This window comes from Perognathus longimembris, chromosome 12 (assembly GCF_023159225.1).
Source record: "Perognathus longimembris pacificus isolate PPM17 chromosome 12, ASM2315922v1, whole genome shotgun sequence".
Lineage (NCBI taxonomy): Eukaryota > Metazoa > Chordata > Mammalia > Rodentia > Heteromyidae > Perognathus > Perognathus longimembris.
The window spans coordinates 15201704-15215698 of NC_063172.1; the positions used below are offsets into that span (position 1 = coordinate 15201704).

The 13995-nt window shown below is 39.5% G+C and overlaps 1 protein-coding gene across 5 annotated transcripts in view; it reads right to left on the reverse strand.

Moving 5' to 3' along the window:
• The window catches only part of Col14a1 (collagen type XIV alpha 1 chain), a 176445-nt gene that overhangs the window by 95878 nt on the left and 66572 nt on the right, over nucleotides 1–13995 (reverse strand). For 4 of the 5 annotated variants that reach the window (XM_048358762.1, XM_048358764.1, XM_048358763.1 and 1 more), the window contains exons 15-19: nucleotides 9855–9981; nucleotides 7698–7837; nucleotides 6868–7000; nucleotides 5383–5442; nucleotides 3590–3741 (exon numbers count right to left, since the gene is read on the reverse strand). In XM_048358762.1, coding sequence (XP_048214719.1) covers nucleotides 3590–3741; nucleotides 5383–5442; nucleotides 6868–7000; nucleotides 7698–7837; nucleotides 9855–9981 — 612 coding nt within the window. The remainder of the gene's footprint in view (nucleotides 1–3589; nucleotides 3742–5382; nucleotides 5443–6867; nucleotides 7001–7697; nucleotides 7838–9854; nucleotides 9982–13995) is intronic. The other variant, XM_048358765.1, reaches the window with a different exon arrangement.

Consider the following 13995-nt stretch of genomic DNA (forward strand, 5'->3'; position numbering starts at 1 on the left):
CACTGTGGCTCTATAGCTTTGACCTGAAGAGCTCAGGGACAGTGCCCAGATCCAGAGTTCAAGCCCCACAACCGACAGAAAGACAGAAAGACAGGAAGGAAGGAAGGAAGGAAGGAAGGAAGGAAGGAAGGAAGGAAGGAAGGAAGGAAGGAAGGAAGGAAGGAAGGAAGGAAGGAAGGAAGGAAGGAAGGAAGGAAGGAAGGAACCACCAAAATGCCAGAAATAAAGCTGTGGCTCAAGTGGTACAGTGTCAGCCTTGACCAAAAAAGTTAACAGATAGCACCCAAGACCCTAAGTTTCAAGCCCCAGATACTAGCACAAAAGAAAGACAGAAATGCAATTTCATGTCTTGCTGGGCAATCACCCCAATCTTTTCAGACCTGCCCAAATCACAAGCATCAGCTTTGCCCTGAAGTTGGAGATGAATTGCATGCATCTCATTTCCTTTCCATCTCATGAACTTCTGTTTTAGACACCACCTCCCAAACTATGATGGTAGACTGAGGTGGGAGCAGTATTATTATTTTAATTCCAATTATTACAGGCCAATGTCTATATAAAATACCACAAAACAACATTGCTAGAAAAGTTATGGTGTTATTTGATTGTTCAGTGTTTTTAAAAGCTTAAAATGCAAGTCTGTCCTGCAGGAGACTAAGCCACACTTTGAGTCGCCATATTCTAGAAATTTCTTTACAACTCAGTATTTAAGATTTCAAGATTGAGTAACACTTTTGATGTGTCTGCTCTAGAAAGTCTAGAATCTTGTCCAGCTTTGCGCAAATAAATTGGAGACCTCTCTGCTTTTACCAAAAAAAAAAATTCAGAGTAATGTCATTGTTTCTCATCCATGTTGCAACAAAGAGCAAAAGTCAATCCTGGCAAGTAGTTTGAGTTCAATTGTTTTGGAAATGTTTGATAAACCTGATTATGCACAGAAAGCATGTTATTAATTCACACACATTATGGGTAAAATAAATTGAGTTCTCTTGTTATGTTTGGATTATAAACAAAGTTATAAAAGATGTTCATGACTAAATGGAATACAAACACTGTCAGTGAACTTCATGTTTTTATTTTATTTTTTTCAGAAATGCAGCTTCATGCCAGTTCCTGGCATGAAGTTTTCTCCAACTTCAATACTTTTATTCATTCCTCATTGAAATAATAGTAAGAAAAATTTAGAAAGATAGTAAGAGACATATATATTATCTAGGCAAGCTTCCTTGCCTGAATTTATATGCTTTAGTTATTTATCTTTCCTAGATATACGTTTTTATTTTAAGATACCATTTGGTCCATGTAATTATAAGACCTTTGAATTTTGGCATAGGTCTGCATCTGATGGTCCTATATTAGTTTCATACTCTGAACTTAGATGTATGCCACTTCCTATGTCCAATAAAGTACATTACACTGGCATAGCAGTAACACTTGCCAAAACACAGCTCTAATCTCAATCCTTTGGTGAGAAAAGACCTTTACTTTCTTACACAAATCTAATTTAATTGAAAAACACTAAAGGAACTTAATATTTAAAGAATTTCACAGTACTTTCTTTTATATAGCGAAGAAGAATCATGTCTGCACAGTAAAATTGTCAATATTTTTCATTTTCATTAAAGGTTTGTTTGACCTGGGTAGACTAAGACTTCTGATCTTAGTTTCCCTTCAGCTAGGTGTCCAAGTGTTTCAAACATAAACAGTGTGAACTGAAAAAAACAGGCAAAGGGAAAATTATCTAAAAACAACCCAAAGTAAATATTATTATTATTTTACCTTGCACAGCTTAACAAGTGCATGCATGAGATTAAATTGTTAACCTTGCTACGCAAGCAGGAATAACTCACCAAGTGGCTTCGTGTGTTTCTTGGAAAGTATAAAGAAACAGACATCAAAAATAAAACTCCTCATGCTGTGAAGTCTCTAGGGATCTCATTCTTGAGAACCAAATTACAATAGTATAATTGTAGGAAAATAAAAAGCCCAAATTATATCTTTAATAGCCATACCTAAGCATCAATTTCATGTTGTAAAACTGCTCATTATGATTCATTGAAATATAAGGTCAGAGTAAATTAAATCTATTTTGTCTGTGGGGCGGGGGGGGGGGGGGGGAGGAAGGTTTGCCAGTACTGAGGCTTGAACTCTCTGACTTAGCTTCTTTACTCAAGGCCGATATTCTACCACTTAAGCCACATCCAGATTCTGCTATTTAATTGGAGATGAGCGTTTTCACAGATTTGTCTGCCTGGGCTGACTTCAAACCTCAATCCTCCGATCTCAGCCTACTGAGTAGCTAGCATTACAGATGTAAACTACCAGCATTTGGTTTCAATCTACTTTGTTCAACTAAGTGTCCATTCATTTTCCCCAAAAGACTCACACCAATTTCATGAACCTGCGACTACTCACCATAGAAGAGCTGTGGACAGGCTTGTGTCCTGTGATATCTCCCTATCACTTAGACATAAAGTATTTCCTGAAAGAATTTTAGTTTTAAATATTTATTTATTTATTTATTTATGCAGATCAGTGAAAGTGACTTTCTATCAAAGGCTTTGTAAGTAAGAAAGAATAAGGTTATTCTTGGGCAACGCTGAATTTTGGAGTGTCAAAAATAACGTAGCAAAGGATAGAAAAAGGCAAACAAGTAAGAGCCATAAATAAAGTATACACCATGACACAATAGACAATACCTTTTGGCTGAAAGCTAGAGCGATCTGGTCTGACCAGACACATGTTTAGGAAACAACTTAGGTTCTAGACTAAAAGAAATGATACAGTATAAAGTAAGAAAACACTGGAAGGTGATGACTGAGCAGAGACTAGCTTTGCCATATAGAAATACAGCTAAAACAACTTAAAGAAAACTCAGTATATAAAAATCTAAATCCCTGAGGAAGGACACTCATGATTAAGATTAAATGAGAAATAACTTGAAATCTAGTCAAAATGGACTGTCGGGGGAAACTAACGTTTTGTTAAAGGACAATCTATTGTTAGGAACCTCCCAGCTAAATAAGACCTCTCATGTATGCCTTACTTTAAAGCTTTCCATCAGATTCCCAAGGAAAAGTTTAATACTTACATCAAATGTTTTTATATGTATCTACATATACATTTACAGTGTATAGTAACCTTTGGTCTTGTTTTGGATTGATTGGTTGATTGGTGTTAAGAAGGGATCTAGTTATTTTGTTCAGGATGATCTCAAACTTACAGGCTCAAAGGATCTTCTCAGTCTCTGACAGCTCAAACTATAGGCTGAAGCTACAACACCTGGCCTAATGCTCTTTTTGACCCAATTTTTGTGTGCTATCAGATGGGCAAGAAAGCAGAAGCGATGTTAGAAGTATGGTCCAGAGGCTCGGTCAGCTTGAAGCAAACTGAGTATAGAGCAAGCTTTAAAGGTTGAAAAGTCATCCATCAACCAGGAGGGAAGTTCTGATTGACCAAGACCATTAATTTCTAAAGACGGTAGCATCACCAAGCAGTAAGCAGCAAAGCTTGCAGTCATCTCTGGAAATAGCCTCATGAGCTATAGGGAAAGTCTGTAGAGTTTCTGGTCAGCTGTATTTATACAGACCGTTCCTACCACTTCTTCCGTGGGGTCCCCTTGAGCTGTCATGTAGGTCACCCTAAACTGCTCCACATTGCTGTCAGAAATGTCCCATGATACCCGCAGACTAGAAGTGGTTTCATCATCTACCACCAGGTTTCTGATTCCTGTCTGGAGAACTGGAATAAACACAACCAAGCATTAAAGAACGTTTAACCTAGCATAGTCCCAAATGACCCACAGACTTCATAGAGAAGCAAGAAGCATCATCTACTGTAGCTCTGTGATGCAGATCCACGCGAAGCAGGAAGAACTCATTGTAGTGGTTAGGTGTAAGGAGAGGGAGAGAATCGAGCTACAAAAAATAACAACAAACAGAAATGGATTTAAGAGATGCCTCCAAGAGAAGTCCAGAGAGACTCTTATCATCCCTGCACATACACTGTTAAGAAGGGGGAAAAGCCTTTGACATTCACAAATCAGTTCAGCATTTCATATTATTGCTGTATGGGAAAAGTGGTCACATGGAATGAGCCCTCATCCTCCTTCATGTGAAATCCTACATCCAACACACATCCATTCACCTGTCCACAATGCCTGTTTTAAGTCCATCAAACATGGCTCTCTCATTCCAGCTGCCTTTGTTCGTTCATCCCATAAAGCAGTATTCGTCCACACTCTTTAATCTGTGTAGGGTTTTTTTTTTTCCCATTCCTGAGGCTTGAACTCAGGGCCTGGGCACTATCCCTGAGCTTCTTTTGCTCAAGGCTAATGCTCTACCACTTGAGTCACAGAGCACTTTTTCTGTTTATATGGTACTGGGGAGTTGAACGAATACTTCACAAATTCTAGGCAAGCACTCTACCACTAAGCCACATTCCCAGCCCACCTGTGTAGTTTTTCAAATTCATTCTCATCTCCTAAGATGTCTTCTCACTTATTTGTTGAACCATTTCTTCCCTCTTCTTTTCCTTGATATCCGGTCTCTTGCCTATCTCCACTATATCTTCTCTTCATTCATTCATTCATTCATTCCGAAAACATCTATTAAACTCTTCTTTTAGGTCAGATTGTGTTTAGGTCTTTGAGATACAGTGATAAAATAACAGTACGTATTGCAAAGAAGGTAGGAAATCAACATTCAGGAAGCATAACTGGGGGAGGTTACCAGATTTTGGAAATTGTATGAAAATTTTCAGTTCAAGGAGTAATTATATATAGGTGGAAGGGAGGAAATGAAGGAAGAGAAGCAGGAACAATCAGGAAAAATCTTGAAGATTGACCAAAGTATGAATGAGTGAACAGGTAGTGAAAGTCACAGAAGTGTTTTAGATAAGGAGACAAATGATATTATCCAACTTGAGGGGTACTTGGGAGTTGTGTTGTAGTGAGGGAGAGGTGAAGAGCCTGAAAGAGGCAAATAGCTGGTAAAAAGGAGAACAACAGATCACAGAAGCACATGGAAGCTGTCATGAATCATTCTCCACAGTGAGCCAATAGGAAAAGTCCCTGAGAGAGAGGGAGGGCCAAAACCCCTGGGGATGTTGCTATGGTAACACTGTCAGAAAAGTGAATGGGAAAGCAGGACAAAGAAGGAAAAGGGAAAGAAAAATCATGGGATTAGTAGACTAAGAGGCTTAATGGGAAAAAGATGTTGACAGATTCTAAGGGGAAGGAAATGCAAACTATTTGCCAGAGGAGGGAGGGACATTTCTTTCCAAAGTAATAATATAAGCTAAATAAGAGCAATTAGCATACTTCTGCTTAAATACAAATCCATCTTTTCACGGGTAGATCCTTTTCTCCCTGTGTGTTCTTACCTGAAGTCACAGGTATAGTAGGTTCTACAGTTGTGGGTTGCTCTGTCCAAAAACTGTCCACTAAAAAGTAAAATAAAATCATTACTTAAAAGTTCTTTGAAGAGAGTAACTGCATGCACTTACAAGAAAACCATTTCCCAGCTTTTGAAGAACATATCACCTATCTTATTGCTTCCTGTAACAAACTTGACTGTGATTAAAAGTCAGAAAAAAAAGTGATCTGAAAGTAAGGTAGCTGTTATCTGTCCCATAGATAAAGACAGTAGAAACTAAAGAAGGTTAACGTTTCTCACCAGGGGTATCAGCCAGAATAGAAACCTTTGAATTAGCCTCTACCAAATTGTGAAACATCCCCAATTACTTTGAAATAGGAGTATAGCCATGATAATTAAAGGAAATAAAGCGGTGTTGTAGACCAAGTCATGAAAGGGCTCCAAATAAGACCACCAGGGAAGGGAGGGCAATGCGCTCGGGCAAGCTGTGCATCTCTGTTTCTTGCATCCACCCTGGGTGGGCGATGGGGTGGGTGGCTGCCGGGTGCTCTGCACACACAGATCAACACACTCATCTAAGTGCTCTAATACTGGCTGCCAATGTCTTCTAGCGCTGGAAATTGCCACGCCCTTGCATCATTGACTTTTTAATACACAGTCCATCCCCAGTAGCAGAGAATTCAGGGGCTCAAAGAGCCACCCTTTTACCTCAGTCTGAGACAATTCAAAAGGAGGCTTCAAGCTCTAGGACTTTCAGTGGAATGAGCTGTGGACCTGATTTTCAGCTTCTTCCTCTGCCCTGTCACAATGTCTTCAGATTCTTACATAAGGGCCTCCCTACTGCACTCTTCATTCAACCTTCTGGATGTCATTTTCTGTCTCAGAATCTGATTCCAGGGAACCCACACTAAGAGAATTTAATATGTAGTTAATGCTTCATATTTTAAAATGAAGGGATAAATCAATCAGTGAGTGAATACTATACAAAAATCTTGGAACCAAGAACAACTCGGAAAATTCTAGAAACTCTTGGAAATGTTATCCCTGGGTCTATTTGTCTGCCAATTTATCCATTTATAAAGTATTCCATCTACCCGTATAGCCACCCATCCATCCATCCATGAATGCATGCATGCATCCATCCATCTATTCAGGCATCCATCCATCCATCTGCCCATACAACCATTCAATGAGTAGTTATTGTGCAGTTAAAATTAACCAAATGCTGTGTTAAGCACTAGAGAATATAATACTGAGCAAGAAAAACATGGTCCCTTCCTTCATGGTGATATTAGACAATAGGAGATGAAGATGCTCCACCTGTCAGCATCACTACAGCTAAAGATGTATGGAGAATTCTGGGGGAGAAAGAAAAATTGAAGGGTCACAAGCCAGGGATGAGGCTGATGGAGAAGGACGCCAGTGGCATGGTGATGGTGCCCTGTGGGTGGGAGATGCTGCTGAAGTACAAGTGGACCAGATGTGGACTTACGTGTGGTTCCAACAGCAGTCACCACCTCGCTCTCGCTCCCGTCATCAAGTATAGCCAAGAGGGAGACTTCATATTCCGTGCCTGGCTCCAAGCCTTCGATCACATATGAGTCCTGCTCTTCTATTAAGGCAATCTGAAAAGTATTGGGCACTTACTAAATAAAAAAGGTTGCTTGAATAAAGAGGGAGGAAACAATAAGATTTTTTTAATGAAATAAGAGGTTAAAATGTTATCCTCAGTGTAAACAAGTCAAGCTAGAGACCTTATGCATTTCTGCTTCTTCAACAAGTACATTATTGATATTGTATACGTGGCATACTGAAGTTTTCTGAAATGTTATTTAAATATAATATAAAAATACCTAACTAGAACTCTGAAAACAGTGCACTTGAATCTTAGAGCTCAAATCTGTCAAATACACTGATCAAGATCCTTTGTCTCTGATTAACCATAAAAAAAAGCTAGAAGTGGAGCTATGGCTCAGGTAGTAGAGCACCAGCCTTGAGTAAGAAAGTTATGGGAACAATCTGAGACTCTGAGTTCAAGCCCCACTGTCACTAAAAGAAGAAAAAAAAGATACATGGTACTTATAAACAGATTTGTTGAATTGAAATTCCTTTAGACAACTGCATAAATAAACAGATAAATAAATAAGAAAGATTTGTCAAATATATCATAGTATAATCTGACACTCATAAAACCCCCTGCCTTGCAACACATTGGTTACATCTGGAATTGGCGATTTATTATAAAATGAAGGCCAGTTCCAATGCAGCTCAGAGCCAGAGTACACACTCCTGGTTATTTTTGATCTGCTTCGGTAGATTCACCTCTTGGGTCTTCCCACCATACACTGGAATCCACATCAGCTTGTGTGGCCCTTCCTCGGCAGAGAGAGGATGCCAGGTGACTCTAAAACCATCCGTCTTCACCTCATCAATCTCCAAATACTGCTGGGCAGGAACTTCCTCTGTAAGGCAAGGAAGGAGATTGTTAGGGAAATGAGAAGGTGAGCAAGCAAAACCCAGGCAGCTCTCAGAGATCACAGGGAAACACAACTCTCTTGGAAATCTTCTACTCTTTTCGAAAAGCCATGAACAAAGCGAAAGAGCCTAAACTAGTCCACTATAGCCTTATATTTCAGTGGCTGGCATCTACCAAGAACACAAACTAATATCACCATGTAAATAACCAAGCTATCTTTTTTAATTCCAGTAATTCAGAACTTTTAGCTTGCTATTGGGCTCTTTTCATTCAAAAAAGATTTCATATGCCATAATCGTTATATTATAAAGATATTATAATCTGAGTATTTTGAGAACATTAACATTCTCCAAAAACTGGAGAATGCTTCCTTTTATCTATTTGCTTTAATGTTGAAAACTGATAATAAATTGAGCCCGGGACAAGAAACTTCATCCTTTAATTTATGCATACGGATGTCATCAGAAGGAAAATACAACTTATCAGATCTTTTACTGCTTCACAACTTATATATTTTGGGGATTTCCATGAGAAAGCACAATGTCCAGCTGTATCCAAATAAAACTTCAAGTCATTAATATTTATTATTGGAAACCAGGTATTTTAATAATCTGTAGGAGAACATAAAAAATTCCAACCAGAATTCCCTTCAAATGATTTTTTTGTAAAATTATTAAATGTTTTGTAAATATAACTTTCAATCCAGATTTGCTCTCATTTCTAACTTACCTTATTTTTGGAAGTGCAATCAATAAGCTCCAAACGTAAACACGAAGACATTTTATACTACTGAGCAACTATAAGGTATGTCAAAAAGAGAAATAAGGTACTTATATATTCTGTTTACTTTTAGTTTTGACAACATTCCTTGTTATATTAAGATATTGGGCTCACTAGGCGCTGGTGGCTCATGCCTATAATCCTAGCTACTCCAGAGGCTGAGCTGAGGGTCATGGTTTGACACCAGCCCAGATAAGAAAGGCTGTGAGATTCTTATCTCCAATTAACCTCCAGAAAACTAGAAATGGCGCTGTGGCTCAAAGTGGTAGAGTGCTAGTCTTGAATGAAAAGACTCAGGGACAGCACCCAGAACCTGTGTTCAAGCCCCACGACTACCATCACCAGCAACAACAAAAAAAGATTTTTGGTTCCATGAAAATATAGCAATAGCTATTGAATCATAGATTCAGTGTTGTGAATCTGTCAGTTTTGTTGCTCAAAAACAGCTGTCAAATATCAACAACGTACAGATCTCAATGCAGTACAAGCACACAGGAATAAAGAAAATGTAACATTTTTGCATTAAGAAATAAAAGCAAGCTGAATGTCAGTGGCTTACCCCTAGCTGGTCAGGAAGCTGAGATCTGAGGATCACACTTCAAACACAACCAGGGAAGAAAAGTCTGTGAGACTCTTACCTCCCATTAACCATCAAAAATCTTGAAGTGGATGTACGGCTCAAGCTGTAGAGCACTAGCTTTGAGCAAAAAGGCTCAGAGACAGCATCCAGATACTAGCACCAAAATAATTAATGATAAGAAGAAATAAGAAGGGGCTGGGGATATGGCCCATAATGGCAAGAGTGCTTGCCTCGTATACATGAGGCCCTGGGTTCAATTCCCCAGCACCACATATACAGAAAACGGCCAGAAGTGGCGCTGTGGCTCAAGTGGCAGAGTGCTAGCCTTGAGCAAAAAGAAGCCAGGGACAGTGCTCAGGCCCTGAGTCCAAGGCCCAGGACTGGCCAAAAAAAAGAAAGAAGAAGAAAAAGAAAAAGACATGAGATTAGACCAAGAACAATGTAAAACTTTTTAAAACCTTAGATGTTTTGAACTTAAGTGGTCTCTCTTGATAGTGGTTAGCACACATGCGAGCTGGCTAATATTCTATTTATGTGTTCATATTTTTAAATAAAATGTAATCTTTTCAAAATCACAACTGAAGAGGTAGTCCAGGTTTTGGGTGCTATCAAGGTAGTTTGGAAAAGCTTTAGCCATAATTACCTGTGGTGAAAACTCCAGCCAGAGGCAAAGACTGGCCCTCCTCATAGAGAGAGAAAATGGCAATGGAATATTCTGTGAGTGGTGTCAAGCCTTTCAGAGGGAATGTAGTAATGGGATCAACTTCAACCTGCAAAACAAAGGAGATTTGGTAGCCCTAGCCAATACTCTTGAAATAGATGAATAATTTATTATTGACTTAGTTCCCATGGCCAATAACAGCAATAGAAATGCCACAAGTAACTGAATTATAAAAGCAGTGTTTATACACACACATATACACACACACATACACTTCTAATCTTATACTTTTATGCAAATTACCTATAAGTATTTGACATCCTTCATGATATTTGTTTATGAAGGATATCAAAGTGCACACAACTGAAGTGGATGATATAAATACAAACATATATAATGTTGCAAGCCAGATTACCAGGGATAGCCAGGTCTGCTCTTCACTACCAGAGCTACGCTGGCTCCATAACTTCATGTTACCTGATAATTCCTCTGAAAGCTTCACAAGGAAGCACCCGTGTGAAGGAGAAATCAGGGGAATCACAAAGGAGATAATAAATCATTGAAATATCCTTTTATCTCTCCTAGAAAGACATGGTCAGGAAAAGTATCTACCAACCTCTTTAAGGCCCAAAAGGGAATAACATCCCAAGGATAAAGACCAGAGTATAAGAAAGGGGAGAGTGAGCAGAGAGAAACTGGCAATCAAGAATAGACCTCAAGGGCTGGGAATATGGCCTAGTGGCAAGAGTGCTTGCCTCCTATACATGAGGCCCTGGGTTTGATTCCTCAGCACCACATATACAGAAAATAGCCAGAAGTGGCGCTGTGGCTCAAGTGGCAGAGTGCTAGCCTTGAGCAAAAAGAAGCCAGGGACAGTGCTCAGGCCCTGAGTTCATGGCCTAGCACTGGCCAAAAAAAAAAAAGAATAGACCTCAAGGGAAGAAAACAAAGTGAGAGGAGACGAAGGTAGGATCTATAAGACACCCTTGATCCAAGTCACTTTGAAGGTGATGGAAAAAAGAGACATGGTTTTGTCATTGGGAGGTTGATCCTCCTCAAAGAGGTTTTCATTTCCCATTGTTTTTCATTTGGGCTCCTGTGTGTGTGTGTGTGTGTGTGTGTGTGTGTGTGTGTGTGTGTGCCTATGTGTCATCTCTGAGATCCTTCTGTTCAAAGCTACTAGTGCTCTACCATTTGAGCCATACCATCACTTCTGGTTTGTTTGTTTGTTTGTTTGGGGGGGGTTGGTAGTTATTTGGATGTAAGAGTTTCACAGACTTTCCTGCCCAGGCTGGCTTTGAACCACAGTCCTTAGATCTCAGCCTCCTGGGTAGTTATAATGTGGTGCCCAGCCAGTTGGGCTATTTTCTAAGCTGTTTTTGTTGTTCTCTCTGTGACACAAATTGCACCTGAATTTATTTTCTTTTATTTGTTTACTGTCTGTCTCCTAAGTAGTGTTAAATTCATTGAGGGCGGGTCCTTGTTTAGTTTCTTCATCATTCGGTTTAATTGTAGTTTTTGAGTGAATAAAGTAAATAAAAATGAAGATAGCGGGCTGGGGATATAGCCTAGTGGCAAGAGTGCCTGCCTCGGATACACGAGGCCCGAGGTTCGATTCCCCAGCACCACATATGCAGAAAACGGCCAGAAGCGGCGCTGTGGCTCAAGTGGCAGAGTGCTAGCCTTGAGCGGGAAGAAGCCAGGGACAGTGCTCAGGCCCTGAGTCCAAGGCCCAGGACTGGCCAAAAAAAAATGAAGATAGCGACACCAGCAACTTGTTTAAATGAGCTAAAAAAAAAAAAAAAAAAAAAAGAAAGAAAGAAAGAAAGAAAGAAAAGAGCTCATCTAAACTACAAGAGCAGATCCAGAACTCTTATTCAACTCGAAGCATTTAACTGTATGTCTAAAAACAAAGTGCTAGCCGAGGAGAGGAACTTCCATTTCACCATCCTGTAACCCTGAGCCACACTTGAGGAAAGAAACCGCTGAGATGCCAGCCAGAAATGAAGTCATCCTGGCCCACTGAACTCCCAGTGGGAGGCAAGAGTCGCCTCAGCTCACACCCCACGGCAGAGCGCAGAGCTGCACAGGAACTAGCCCCACGCTGCATAATCAAGGGCTGTTGTGTAAGCTGAGCTACACAGCAATACTGATGGAAATATGTGTCATTTCATTCTGAACCAGAGAATGATAATGTGCACTGCTAAATAATTCTTAGCCCTTAGTGATTAGTCCAGCATGTGGATCTGCTAAAAGAGAACAAATACTTATTACAGCATCTTACTAGGTACTAGACAGACCAAAGTTGATATAATGTCAACACCGGTAATTTCACACAAAAACAAAAAACAAACTTCTATCATTTATTTTTATTTGTATTCATTACAATACTTTTAAATTGCTAGTTTTTGAACTGACTTTGTTGGTAGTACTTTTAAGACGTAAAAGAACTTGATGAAATGATCACAAATTGCCACGATCTCATTGCTTTGCAGCTGTTTTTGAGGGTAATTTTATGAGCAGTCTAGCTAAAAGCTTAACCTCAGCCTCGCTTGGGGAGAGATGGGGACAGGTAGGTGGGAAGGAGCGGCTATTCTTCACTTTAGGCTGGGCTGAGATTCACCACTGATAGAAACTGCAACCTTTGACTTTATAAAACTCAAATGGCAACATTTAATCCTTCATCATGTTTGTGAACTTCCCCAATTCTATCACAGTAAGTGTTATATAACACAGCATCATGTCCGTGTCTGATAACTCATGCTTTACTGGCATTTGCTTTTGTAAAGTTCTAATTTCCCAAACCAAGACAAACCAGAGATAACAAATGCTAAAGACTGAGCTTCACTCTTCACTACAAAAAGAAGCACAGGACATGTACTCATTACCTGGTTCAAGTAACTGTAACCCCTCTGTATGTCACCTTTACAATAATTTTTTTTAAAAAGAGGCATACATATAATTGCAACAAATATATTAGCCAAGCCTGAGGCCATTCCTTGCAGAAATAAATGGCACACCATACTAAAAGAGGCCATAAGAGCTACAAAGCTCTTAAAGACTGTGCCTTTCTTCCACACAATCAAATTCACAGAAACTCCTAATCTCCAACGTACTAAAACTAAGGGATGAGGGCTTTGAAAGATGATTAGGTCATGAGGAATTAGTCCTCATATAAGAGAACACATGTAGGGTGGGGATATGGCCTAGTGGCAAGAGTGCTTGCCACTATACATGAAACCCTGGGTTCAATTCCCCAGCACCACATATACAGAAAATGGCCAGAAGTGGCGCTGTGGCTCAAGTGGCAGAGTGCTAGCCTTGAGCAAAAAGAAGCCAGGGACAGTGCTCAGGCCAAGTCCAAGGCCCAGGACTCGCCAAAAAAAAAAAAATTAAAAAAATTAAAAATATATATATATATATGGATCGTGGTTCAAAGCCAGCCTGGGCTGGTAAGTCCATTAGAATCTTAAAAATAATAATAATAATAAAAAGAGAACACATGAGATTTGTCTGCCTCTTCTACCATGAAAACACAGGAAGAAGGTATCAGCTATGAGGAATACATCTTCTCACCAGACATAGATTCTACCAGTGCCTCGATTTTGCACTCTCATCCTCTGGAACTGTGAATAATAAATTTCTGGTTATAACTGACTCCATCTAATATAATTTTCTATAGCAGCTTGAATGGGTAAAGATAATAGTTAATCTTTTTAGCATCTGATTATGATTATAAATATAATTGCTAAATATATACTGAAGTATATTTTTGGTTTATCAAAACTTACTACAGAGGAGGGTTCATGATGAACAAGTATTTATTGATAAATATAGATATTACATTGTTTTGGTTGTTTTTGTTTATTGCCAGCCCCTGGCTTTTTTGCTCAAGCACTCTGCCACTTGAGCCACAGCGCCACCTCTGGCCGCTATCTATATATGTTGTGCTGGGGAATCGAACCCAGGGCTTCATGTATACGAGGCAAACACTCTTGCCACTAGGCCATATTCCCAGCCCACATTGTTTTGGTTGTTTGATTGTTTTTTATCTTGGTCATAGGGCTTAAACTAAGGGCTTAGATGCTGTCCTGGACGTTTTGTGCTCAAGGCTAGTGAGCCA